This window comes from Amblyomma americanum, chromosome 3, assembly GCF_052857255.1.
Source record: "Amblyomma americanum isolate KBUSLIRL-KWMA chromosome 3, ASM5285725v1, whole genome shotgun sequence".
Classification (NCBI taxonomy): domain Eukaryota; kingdom Metazoa; phylum Arthropoda; class Arachnida; order Ixodida; family Ixodidae; genus Amblyomma; species Amblyomma americanum.
The window spans coordinates 164,923,004-164,936,830 of record NC_135499.1 but is presented as its reverse complement, the minus strand read 5'-3'; the positions used below and the strand labels follow the sequence as shown (position 1 = coordinate 164,936,830).

The 13,827-nt window shown below is 44.2% G+C and overlaps 1 protein-coding gene across 2 annotated transcripts in view; it reads right to left on the bottom strand.

Moving 5' to 3' along the window:
* The window catches only part of gzl (godzilla E3 ubiquitin protein ligase), a 27,585-nt gene extending 13,758 nt beyond the window's left edge, over positions 1–13,827 (bottom strand). Inside the window, exons 1-6 of one of the 2 annotated variants that reach the window (XM_077658672.1) lie at positions 13,658–13,827; positions 10,442–10,605; positions 8,996–9,085; positions 8,072–8,197; positions 7,214–7,331; positions 3,369–3,465 (exon numbers count right to left, since the gene is read on the bottom strand). In XM_077658672.1, coding sequence (XP_077514798.1) covers positions 3,369–3,465; positions 7,214–7,331; positions 8,072–8,197; positions 8,996–9,085; positions 10,442–10,552 — 542 coding nt within the window. In that variant the 5' untranslated portion in view covers positions 10,553–10,605; positions 13,658–13,827. The remainder of the gene's footprint in view (positions 1–3,368; positions 3,466–7,213; positions 7,332–8,071; positions 8,198–8,995; positions 9,086–10,441; positions 10,606–13,657) is intronic. The other variant, XM_077658673.1, reaches the window with a different exon arrangement.

Here is a 13,827-nt window from a genome sequence, read left to right as displayed (position 1 = left end):
CAAAAAAATTAAACCAAAAAATTAAACCAAAATTCTTTACTCTGTGGTAAACATGATTAGCAACACGCAACCAATGTGATCTCCACATGGCAGAGGAAATTCTAAAACTGCACAAAGAAGTCTAAAATTATATCTGAAAGAAAAGATACTTGCCATACTTTGTATGTGCAAGTAGACTCCGAATGTAAGCTGGTCCCCCCAACTCACACACCCTTCACTGGCCAAGAAAGTTGACTCCAAATACTACTTATAAGCAGACACCCCCCTTCCTAAGCCATGGCTAGTAAAATAAAGGATGTACAGTCAAACCTCGATATATTGAACACTGATATATCGAATTATCGCATATATCGAACACTTTCTATATCACGTGGAAAATCGCATGCATTTTTAATTTTTTATTTCGAACGGGGCCGGATGTAAAATTGGATATATCGAACTCCGGCGCCCCAGACCAAGTTCGCTGTGTTGACAGGAGGCAGGCTTTCTCGCAACACCCTCGAAGATAGCGGCGGTGCGATGGGCGTTCCCGACTGCTGCATACGATAGCTGCCCACATTGATCGCGCCGAGAGCGCCATTTGAATGTAGCAGTGTACGCACGCGGCGGCTTCGTGTGGCATGACCAGCTTAGCGTGACTTGGCTAGTTTGACAATGTCAACGACACATGCGTCTCGGTGCCGCCGCTTGTGCTACGCCAGTCGTTGTTATTGTGTGTGGCTTAGGCCTCTCGTGACGTGGTTGGTGTGATGGCTGCAAACGCGAAGAAGCGGACGTCCCTGACATTTGCTGCAAAATTGGAAGCAATACAGCGCGTTGAAAATGGTGAAAAAAATTCAAGCGTCGCCGAAGCTTTCAACATACCAAGGAGCACTTTGAGCACTCCACTTAAAAACAAGAGTGACATAAAGGCCAAGGCAGAAAAAAACCAGCACTCAGGCGTGCGGCGGGTGCGCAAAGCTGCCTTTGAAAACGTCAAGAAGGCGCTTTACAAGTGGTTTATCGACGCAAGGGCCCGGAATATTCCTTTATCAGGGCCAATGCTACAACAGAAGGCCAGAACTTTGCGTTCATTCACGGCGCCGAGAACTTCAATGCCAGCAGCGGTTGGCTGCAATGTTTTAAGGCCCGCTTTAACATTGTTGGTAAGACAGTCTAGGGCGAAAGTGAGGACGCCAATGAAGGCGAGATCAAGAAGTGGCTTGAACAAGAGTAGCCACAGGTTCTCGCCAAGTATGAGCCCAATCAGATATTTAATGCTGACGAAACGGGCCTGTTCTGGCAAATGCTTCCACGACAAACGCTCGAGACAAGTGCCACGGCAGCAAGCAAGGCAAGGCTCGTATCACAGTTCTGTTGGCTGCCAATATGGACGGAAGCACGAAGCTGCGGCCACTTGTCATAGGCAAGTTCCAAACCCCGAGGTGCATGCGCAACTGCCCCAGCATTCCAGTTACATATGCCTGGAACAAGAAATCGTGGATGACTCGGGATATATTCCAAAAATGGTTGAAGGCATGGGACTCTGAGCTGGCGCGTCAAGGCCGGATGGTTTGCCTCATCGTTGACAACTGCACAGCACACCACACTGATGTCCAGCTGAGCAATAGAAATTATTTTTTTGCCGCCGAACACGACGTCGAAGCTGCAGCCATTGGACCAGGGCATTATTCGCGCTTTCAGTTTATTTATAAGCGTCGGCTCATCGACATTTTGCTAATAAAGCTGCGGATGGGCCAAGACCTAAAGATTGACCTTTTGGGTGCCATTCAAATGCCGAAAGCCTCGTGGGACAGCGTCAAGCCGTCGACAATAGTTCACTGCTTTCAACATGCGGGTTTCGTGAGCTGCATTGAAGAAGCTTCTGAGGAAGCAACCAAAGATTTGGCGTTGGACGGCACAGAGGAAGAATGCCAGCTCGAAGAAACCTGGAGCCAGTTGGAGTGCTTTGTCGGTGCTGAGCCGCACAGCATATGCATTGATGACTTCGTTGGCGGTGACGACAGCACCGAAACAGTGGCGGAGTTAACAGACGTGGAGATCGCGGCGGAAGTTACTGCTGAGTGGCCAAACGAAGACGCTGCCGAGGTTGATCCCGCAAACGCTGATGTTGCCCCGCTCCCGACTGCAACTGAGGCTGTAGCTGCCTTGGCCCTTGTACGCAGCTACTGCGGCGCAATAGAAGGCACGGGACTATCTCTTGTGGACCGTTTGGACTATGTTGAGGACGCCGTGGTCAAGAAGGCAGTTGCCAATATGAAGCAGGCTACGCTGCTACGGTACTTTCAGCCCACGAAATAAATACTTTGTTTGAAGCTTCAAGTGAGTATCTATTGCGCCACGATTCGTTCATTGATTGATTTATGCTAGTTTTTGACACGTTTTCTACGTGATTTTATATATCGAATTCTGGCTATATCGAACTATTTTGCGATCACCGCGCTGTTCGACATATCGAGGTTCGACTGTACTAGTATACCTACTGCAGCATGCGATCAAATCTTCGCGATTTCATCCTCACTGATTTTTCCATCGTCAAGTTCCCAAACAGTCGCAAACTCTTCCTTGAGCGCTTTGGCATACATACTTCATGCTGGATGGCATCATACCACACATTAAGTATGGACATCTCAAAGTAACAGACAAGCAAGAATGAAATGTCAAGGGCATTAATCAAGGGAACTACAGATAAAAGGCAACAAGACTGCACACCTTCAATGCCTTTCCACAACCTTCTATGTCTTCCACACTTATGTGTGCCTCGCACGACTAGCCTGGTAAGCAGAAGACCAAACTGCCAACAGTCCTGTTTCGGATTTCAGCATGATGCATGCCCTGGAGGCCACTGGAAGTTTGCCCTCATACTACCTACCACTCGCCTAGGAAAGCGACTGCCAGCCCCAATGAGCTACAGTGGTAAATGGCTGTTGCAGCAAGCAGTCCAAATTAATGAAAGCAGAACTGAATTGATTTCTATACAAAAAGGTTCTTTTTCCTTACAGAGCTCTATGCACTTCAGCAGGACTGGGGCGCACACTACCCATGCCTCAGCCAAAATTATTTTTGAACACACTAAGAAGTCGGCTTCACACATTTCAAGGTGGTCATTTGTGTAAAATGGCAATACTATGCAGTAACCACCATTAGATTCCATGCTGTCAGATACTATGTGTTTGTAACCATGTTTCACAGCACTAATATTGCTTTGATGTTCATGAAGGGCAAAAACAACTAAAGGAGAGAAATGCGTGCTGGCTATTAGATAACCACAGGGCAGTATGCCATTCCTCATGGCATGCCCATGACTGTATGCAATAAACAAGAAAGCACAACTGGTATATTCGTAATGCAAAAACTGGAGCACTTACTCATCTTTGTATGTGTATCGTTTGAGCCGAATCCCACTTTCTTCACTCACGATAACGGCATAGATGTTGAGGTCGTCCGTTTCTTTCACACCATTTGCTGATGCAGAAAAGAAAACAAAAGATAGTTGCAAAAGAACTGTTCAAGACCACCTGCACCTGCTTGCTATGCAAGGCATATCAACACGAATGCAGAACAAAGGGATGCAGCATAACAAACATTTTTCAAATAAGAAAGAAATAGTCTACCTTGGTACCTAGAGCAGGTGCACACGCAAAATGTTTTTTGTAGCAACCTACCACAGTCTGGACAATCCAAGAAAACTTAAAGGTCCACTTGAACAAAATTTTTAGTAAGGCTGAGAGCTAGTTACACGAAACATGTAACAAAAGTAATTCTGTAGAAGTAACTGTGGAGTCACCTAACGTGATTTTTATTTAAAACATTTAAAATGCTTAAAAGATACCAAAGTGGTACTCAGTTAACCAGTCACATGGATGTGACGTGCACATAAGAATCTCCTCACTCGGTGCAAGGCCTACCTACCACTGCCTTTCACTTCATGCCGCCTTCTTTGGAAGCAGTGTTTGAAAGTGACCGAGATGTTCATGCAGCTGTCGTCCTTCTTGCGGGAATGATTATGCACAAATATAAGCAGGTACAGTGAGCAGCAAAAGTTAACGGGGTGCATGTGCTTGGGAAAAAATTTACTGCAGCCCTGCCTTGCAACCCAGTCGCCAGTTGATACCAGCAAATGGACCATGCATGTCCAGTCATACTTGCAGGCTAGGCAGGTGACTTGATTGCGTGATGGCGCTGAAGTTAAGTTTAACGCAAGGGCGTTAAGAGTCCCGTTCAGCGAAAACCAGGTGGCAGTGGAACGAGCAAAAAATTCCCAGAGAAGCAAAACTGGTGGCTCATCTGCCACCTAGGCCATGTGACATCACAACCTGCCTATTGTGGCAGGTGGCAACCTGTCCACCAGATTGTGAGCAAACTTGCCACTGTGTTAGGTGGCAGTTAAAATAATGATCAATCGCAAGAGGTTGCTCGGGAAGAGCAACCCGAGTCTCACAACCCCACCGGTGGCTGTGTTTGAAACTGCCACCTGCCGAGGCAGTGGCGCATCGCTTAACCGCTGCACCAGGTGCGGCATGAAGGCTCTCCGTGATCTAGGAATGTAAAGTAGAGAATGAAAGTGTCTGCGAAGTGATACGCAGAGGACTCCAGGTCACTGCAGGTACCCATTAATGCTATCGCGTCATGCCCCTGGCAGAGCTTACTAAGTGTCTCCTTAAGTTTTTTTTTTTCCCGACACGCCCAGATCCTGTAAAACTTTTGCTAGTGATTGTACATGCATTTGCAGATGTTCTGTTTGAAACCCACAGCAGCAAGCCTAAATCATGTTTTCTCTACGCACCTACTAAACGTGGCTACATTGCATGTCCCGTAAAAACCCGTGTATAATAGGGACCTGCATGTATAATACGAGGTGTAATTTGGGGATAGCAAAAATGGCAAAAAGGTTTTCATTAGCGCATAATGCGAGTAAGGCAGTCAGCTCGAAGACGTTCCGGAAGTCGCGAAAGCTGAGCGTCCCCCGATTATTTGTGTACGCCCGATGCACCGGATACGACGCATGTAGCATGGGCACCAAATATCTGGCAGATACAGATCAGGCGCCGCACATGCGTCTACTCGTGTCCTTCGCCACGAGCATGCGCAGTCCGGCTCGGGCATACACTTCGGAAGTGTCCGTAGTCGGTGGTTTAGTGACCATCGTCGTCGGGTGTACTATCTTCCGGAAAACCCTTGTCAGAGATATCTTTCCATTGAAACACATCTTCGGTACCATCGAGCGAGTTTGATATACCGTATTTCTTGAAATTACAACCGGTGAGTTCCTCGGGAATGCTAGCCCAAGCATCCGCCATCCAACTGCACAGCGCGCCTGGAGAGGCCCATGTCCGGCGACAGTAACTGCAGGCTCTCCCTACCTCAGCCAGACCATGTAGCAGCGCTTGATGCGTTATTGATGCTTTCAGCAGCTACGATTACTTTCCGTTCAAAAGCAGCCAAGGACTGCTTTCGCAGCCCAGATACCATGGGAAGTGCGATCGTGCTGGGCGCCGCGAGGTCAGGTCGAGTAGTGACCTCGCGTCGAAATCGAAACTACTGACTACTGACCTACACCACTGCTAGATAGCGCCTCTTCTCGCTCGAAGCATGGTGGCAACGACACTCTATAATGAAACGGGAACTGCGGATTTTGGCCGGAAATTGTTTGGATCCGCAGATAATGCGAGGCGGAAACCTGACATGCTAAAATCCGGGGAAAAAAAACACGTATTATACACAGGTTTTAACGGTATGCTGTGCTCAGCAATGTTTTGTACATCTCTCTTTGAGGCAGTTTATATCTGTTACATCTTCCTTGCACATATTTCTGAAATTCTACTCCGCACATGTACACATACAAAATAACTGTACTAATACACTGGGAGAGGCAGCCACGGGGCACTGGGAAATTGCAACATGCTGCACAAATTTCGAATATTATACCATTCTAAAGCTGCAGCCAATAGTAAAGTCTGTTGGTCAACAGAACAAAAAGTGCAACAAGAGTGTCATCACACCACTGCAAATTAAGCAACAAATCATGACAAAACCTACGGCACTGAAAATAACATCTTACATTATCAAAACCAAAATTTTTTTTTTACTGCACAAAAAAAGGACAAGCACCTCATCTTCACAAACTGCACAGTGGCATCATTTTTTACTATTTTTTTTGTTATAGAAACAACATCTGTGCTTCCTTTCATTTTAGCATCTATCAGCACTTCTTTTAAACAAACATGCCACCTGCCATTTGTCTTTTTTTTTAATGTCGCTTCCCCATTCTTTTCTTTGAGAGATGTGGTTTGAATACCTCAGCATACAGCACTGGTTACCTAACTTCATACTAATCCAACAATCAGACACAACATTAGGGTTCTACTGCCCAGAACTGGCTTCTCCAACAAGTTTTTCGCTAAGGCCAACCGTATAACGTAGCTGGCTAGCATCATTTACTTCGGGAAGCAAGATTACCGACATATTAATGTGCAAACATGTTGCATTGCAACGTAGTTGAAATTTCCAGTTCTATTGTAAATGCACCGGCAACAGCTCTGATGTAGTCGTCACTACACAAACTGACAAGCTTGATACAACATTTTGACGTAATCAGCTGAAGAGAAGCCTCACCCAAAATAACTGATGCTTCAACACAATGTGTCAACAACAACAACAAAAAAGTCCTTGAATTTCACACAAACGACATTGTCCCTATATCAGCCCAGCAAATGTGTAGCACTAATTAGCAATGCAGCCCGCCTCAGTTTCCGCTGCTGGCCCTGGAAGGCACTCAAGGGCAATGAAGGCATGCAAACAAAAGTAAAAGCACATAAACAACTTTTGTGAAACACATTTTAGTAGCTAATGAGCACATATGGCATGCTTTGTGTTATGACTTGATGTTTCTTGTCACAAAAGTGAGCAATACGTTGGCAACACAAAGCAGCGGCACATGCACATGACAAGCGGAAGCACTTCACATGTAAGAAACAGTTCTGAATTGCGTGGAGCAGTACACATGTTACGGAAAATTTTATTCAAGTTAACTCTGACTCCACTACACCTTACATCAGTTCTAAGCATTAACTAGAGCTCCTGCAGATGTCCTTCTCTATGGCTTGACCACCTGCGACATTTCTACACTTCTATGCCAAGATTTGGAATCATGGCTAAGACTACTCTGCAGGCCTAGGAATAGACAGATGCTCAGATACTGAAAGAGCTGTACCTCTGACATGGTAGTACTTTGGCTCCGGAGTAATGTGGGTCTCAAAAGGACCACTATTGTGTGCCTTGCGGTCATAGATGACAGCAACATCATACCCCGCTTCTTGGGCAAAGCGTGCCTGAAAGTAAAAATTAGGAGTGTAGGACATTCACAGGCCACTTACATACTAATGCATACCCAGAGGTCCCTTGAATCATATTCCTTCCTCTAAGTAAGCTATGCCTAAACAAAGAGAAACCATTTAAAACACAGTGTCATACGAGTACACGTTCATCATGAAATAAGTGAAATGCCGCACAGTCCTGCCTTGCAATGAAAACAGATGTCCGCAAAGTAAAACTGCATGCCTGTTACATTACCCCTACCAGCCTCAATTCAATGCCCAAAAACAACAAAGCCCACAAACTTGACGAAGCCTGCAGTGCACTAAGTTGCAAACCACGAACTGCATTCCGGTTATTTACAACTGTAAGAATTTAGTACTGAGAGCTGTTGCCCCACTATAATTTTCATGGTAAACACCAAAGAGCACTCAAATAAAACCTCCTAGCTCGATCTCAGTTCTCTTTCCAAGTAGATACTGACCCTCAACAGCTCCAGCATGCAATAAATGTGATCATAACCAGCAGCCATTTTGGCTTGAAAGAGCGTTGAGTTGCATACAGCATACAACACAGCTCCACAACAGCTATTCAGATAGGCAGCAGAGCCTTTTTGTCCCCGACTTCTTTAGATTACCTGATGCTACTGTTTAAGAGAAGCAAGTTTTTTCACAGCATAAAGTACCTCAAGCCACAGTGGTCAAAAATGTATGACCCATTAATTACTCTTCCCTGTTTAGCAAAATGTTGCACTTACTTTGTCTGCCAGCCCACATTCAAACCTGGCAATGAGGACAAACCAGGCAAAACTGTCATTTGATGGAAATGGTGGAGGTGCAATTGGTTGACATGCTGCCAAAGGAGATGCTATAGTGAGTAAGCCCTGCAAGAAAGGAAAATTAAAACTCCAGTCAGCATAGCATGAAATAAAATGGCATGGTCTGAGAATAAAGAACTGAAATAGTTTGGCAGCGAAGAAGCTCTGTAAATGTTTATGAGTTTAAAGTACGAAATCTTCTTGTTGGCTACAAGGCAACTATATTGGAGGACTTCTGATTTATTTCTACCCTATAGTGTTCCTTAACATGCACCAAAACCTCAGCGCACATATGCTCTTGCATCCCACCTCCCTTACATGTGGCTCCCGCAGGTGGGAGCAGACCCATGAATAGCTGCAGAGCCACTGCAACAGGTCAGCACTTCATCAAAAGCTTCCCCACCTTAAACACTAGGATAGCATAGCACCGTCACCTAAAAAATCCCTGTTACCCCACTGAATGTGCCAAGGTACCCAATATGTAAAACTATGAAGAAGTGCACCCCTTTGCGCAAGAATCTTCCCTGGTTCCCATCTCAGTTGTGATATTCGGAAGGTTTACCACAGAATAAAGCCACTTCATTTTCATCCCTACCCCATCACTAAGCATCTAAAAAGCTCGCATTTGGTATCACATATCCAAAGATTCAACAAAAACAGAAACCCTGTTTAAATATACGACAAAGCTGAGAAGAGGGGTCATAGTAAAAAGTGCTGTCAACATAACTCCACTCAGTGCTGGTTACCTTACTTGCTTTCATGAAGGGACAACCTACTATAAAACATGTACATGCCCTGATATTAGATATAAATGGACTACTGAGAGGTGTGCGCTGAATCAACGTTCCAGGTACAGGCACTTACAGGAACTCCTTCATCAGGTACCATAGCCGAGAAGCTCAGCTCTTGGTCAAAGATGTGTTTCAGCCCTGGTGTGGAGTTACTATGTGGTATCTAAAAACGGAAGAACAAAACTTTAAGCACACAATACCCTACATCATTACACATCATGTGGCCAATTTTTTTCCGGACCAGGTTTCTCCTCAACGCCAGAACACACAACAAGTTAAAAGACATAGGAACATCCCCCTGTATGCTTCCCTTGGTTTTGGTAACTGTTGGCTTCCTTAATATGTTGATAGCTATTCAGGCAGACATGATACATGTCAATTTCCACAACTTTAATTATTCTTACCTGTTGTCTGCCTAAAAACCACAAATTAGATAAGCGACTGGATACAGCATGGGGCAAATTACTATTTGGGAAAAATAAGGTAATCAGGGTAAAACACCAAGCCTGCTCAATTTTGCTGCCTTCTGCCCCTGCCAGCTTCTTTCATCCTTCAGTGCGTTTGCCACAGGCACAGGAACCACAGTCATTGTAGCCTAATATTAAGTTGTACTCTAAGGAAAAACTAACTTGTTGTGGTCAACACTCACCATAAAAAGCAGATGCAGAAACTAGCACAAACAAATGCACAATCAGGCCTATGTATAAATGTGGAAATGAGAACAGTGCTGCAATAGTTGAATGTGGTAAAACGTGCCAAAGTATAAACATTAGCATCTCAACCTGTCACCCTAAGAGGCTTTAATAAATATGGAGAGAAAGAATTGCGAGGTTATTCAAGCTAACGCTCAGCAGACCGACAATTCACTTCATCTCAAGAACAATTCTCAACTGACTGGTTTTCCTGGCACTGCAAACTATGATACTCTTCTTCCCAGCATCTGTACAACACAAGAAAGCACCTTCTGACCATACCTACTGCCTCTGTGCTTTTCTGTGTCATTGTTTTTGCTGCCTCATCACAGCATGACCCAATCCACAATCTTTTGGTCCATTTGTTTTTGGAACGCGGCTGCATTGGCCATCAGCAAACAGACTTTCAAATAATACATTTGACAGCACCAACCTATGACACGTAGTTTCACCTAGTTGTTTCACCTGTAAGTGGCATGGTAATGAATCTGTTTTTACCTTTGTTTTAGCATAGAACACCCAATGAGAGAGCATGCCAAACCGATCTACTTTGTTGCATACAGTGACTTCCTCAATCGGAGTTTACTGTGACAAGGTTCAAGTGCTGGTACCTGTTTTGTACATGTGCCATGATGAACTACAAAAACTAAGAAAGCCCCAGAACCACTTCAAACTGATAAATATGCCACTGCAAAATAATACACATGCGATTTTAACCACCGTTTCTAAATTACATGTATGTATTCATGTGGCCCCTATGTGGCCGGTTTACATTATGGATTGCACCAAGTGCACCTTGCTAGTACAGATGCAAGGAATCTACTTACGACAACAATTTCAGCCGCCACCAGTGTTGCATGAAAAAGCGCCGCGAGGCTGATGATGCTGTAGACATAGAGAATGGTGATGTGGTATGGCATTCTGCGGTGAGGAAACATTACACCGTCAGCACAAGTGGATCAGCCCGCCGTTGCCGTCGCATCGGAGAGTCCTGCACAAGGTAAGACCCAGAATGTTGTAAAGACATGCCGACCCTATCACCCACAATAAAGATAAGGCTGAGAAAACCTTGAAACAAAAGACTGCATCACTGCTTTACCATTCTTTATTTTAATTTTACTCGTCCTTCAGCTCTCCTATGGAAACACAGAAGACTAGAATGTACTCAGCAAGTAAAGTGCATGAACGGTCACTAAACAACTTTGCCCAAACAGAACGCTGCATCTTTCTATTCTTTACTGTTCCTGGCCGTCTACATTTCCTTGCCACGTGACCTTGCTATGCACTTGACCCTTTCAGCTGTGTGAACTCATCAACGACAAAATATTTATCAATCAATTCACATTCAAGCCTCCTCGTTAGATGAGCAGCATATTCTCGAGAGGCATACCACAGCTGTGAACATCCATGCTTGAAAAGCATGAAGTTGTACAATTCACCATTTCCACCAGAGCTGAGATAGGCTTATGTTTTCTAATTCCACTTCATGGCATTTGGGCATGAATTAAAGCATCCAGTAAACAAGCACCATACGCAGTCCGCGTTTACTGTGCTACTTAGTTCAAGAACTATACAGCTGTAATACATAGTTATGTGTGGCCAGAGAATTGCAACACAACCCACCAAAGTAATGCCGACCGGAGGTCATAAGCTCCAAATCTAAAATACTTCAGAGGCTGCCAGGGCATAACTTCAATACCTTAGAGACAGATTGGATGCAAAAGATGAAAACGAAATCTGAAGGCTTACAGAGAACCTAACTACCATCTTCCGAGTGAACATTTGCATTGTTATTTCCTTCCTTCTTGTTGGATCTTACGCGTATTCCTGAATGAATATCTGCTGAGCTAAACATGCCTTACACAAACAAGCCATTGGGCTCATGCATACTGGTTGCTATGCATTCATGCATAAATAAGCGCAATGTTCTATTCAATGTTTCACTTGCAGGCTGGTTAGTACTATCACTTGTCTCTGCCATATGTGTTGACTGCAATGTAAGCATGCTGCACAGATCTTTGTATTGTAAGCTGCAAAGAGTAAATGTGATTGCATTCATTGTCACTGCTCATAGTTGTGTTATATTGCTATGAATAACACTGCACAATACGAAAGCCTTCAAAGCACCTTTTGATTTTGCATAAAAATGCACAAAGCCACGACGGTGAAAGAACTTCAAGGAACCGTTTATGAACTCCTTTGGAAGTCTCCAGAACGATTAAAAAGCGAAAAATTGGAGAATGATGACCTATGAAAAGGTTATACAGAGCAAGAGAGGTAACACTTAATGCACTAGACACCTGCCATTTCATTAGGCACACTGAATCCCAGGGCTTCTTTTGCAGACAAAAATCCAGTTTCTTGCAATGGTTTTGCGTGCTCATCCGTGGTCAGAACTGCCAAGCTTAAAAATTACTTAAACATTCTTTAGTAAGTTGAAAGATGATTAAAACACGCAGCACTGTGCAATTAGGGCAATCAGAATACAACACATAACTGTTTAGCAATGTTTCACTGCATGCTCTTTTCAAATGCCTGACAACCTATGTCACCTCTATAAATGAAACAACCATACAACAACTTCCCCATTTTTTCCCCACAAAACAATACAAAACTGGATCAAAATGCCCACCACCCGATTTTGTTCACATGTCAGTACATGACATGGTACAACACATTTTTTGAATGGTATATTCCTTCTTTAACACATTTTAGTGCTCTTTGGCAAAACTAGTGTGTTTACAGCAAAACCTGTCACTACAAGAAACATGTTAAAACAACAAAAAAATGTTTAGTAAAGGCTAAACCACAAAAAGCATGCAAAACAATAATACTGATATCCGCCCTTCTCTCTCCATGTCCCAAGTTCTTTAGCACACCTCACATCTTTTATTGTGACTACATTAGTGTATTTTAGTGTGTGCAACAATACTAAAAATAAACGCGCAATGAGTGTGAAATGCCTTTAGCAGCACAACGACAGTTATCAGCACAGTACTGCAAAATGTGGTACGCTGTATTAAATGCCGCATTCAATTTGTATACCTTTAACAAGCGCACAACATACTACCACTCGCTTTTGCGCGCTCTAAGCTTCCGTGTCGAAAATGCTGATAGTGCGAAAGCTGAGCAACTAGACACGCAAAGAACGGATAGCGCAACAGTGTTTACACGGAAAAGCACCGAAACTCAACCTTTGTGCGTTGTTATAAACTGTTGTAATTATACTATGACCGACGGCGCGCGTTCGTTATCTCATAGCGAGTAAAAACACGCGCTTTACAGTCACTGAAGATAGGCAGAGGAAAGCCAAGTTGGTCACCGCAGCTAACTCAGCGTGAACAATGCACTGATAATGCATCACGGTAGTGAACGCATCTCATTTAGAATGAGTTAACCATAACGTTTGTGTTCCATGTGCTGAGAAAGTATGAACAGTATTAATGCGATTAACTGGCTAGTGCGATTCGTCGTTCAGTAGGCCTACACACTCTCGCTGCATGGGACATCTCTATGCTTAGAATCATTAATCATGCTCGATTCAATTTAAACGACACCCAGGGCCAAAGAAACGGCAATAAGAATGGGGTGTCCGACAGTAAACACTTCCGCGTATCATACATGCATGAACGCGCGTACTGGTGTAACACTGCAGCTACGGATGCTGTCAGGGACCAGCACATTTGAACATGAATGCGATCTTGCCGTGACACACTTCCACAATGAGAAAGAATTATGCTGATTGACACACACTCAACAAATCGCGCAGGAAGTAGCGGTAACGCTCGAACATTGGCAAAAGCGCACGAAGCAAACTTGAAAATACGACATACCCCTGCCGCCTCACTGAATTTAACAATTCACGTCAATGTTGTTAATGATGACACAAAAGGAGAACGAGCCTATAAGACAACTACAGCTGCGAAAACACAATCGACAGTGATGTCTCCAGCGTGATATTTGTTGACGCCTGCTTGGTAGTCCCAAGGCCACTTAGTGAATTAGGCTTAAAAACCATGGATATGAAAATCGTAAGCTCTTACCAAGCGAGTAAACCTCCGTTTGCTAGTCGCATTCGAGCTCTAGTCAAGACAATTCGCATACGATGAGTAGTGAGTGCACACACAACGTCAAAAGTGACAAAGCCTTCCTCGTAAAGCTCGCACACCAGCAGGAAAAAAAAACGCACGGGACTAACCACGTGACTGTGTAT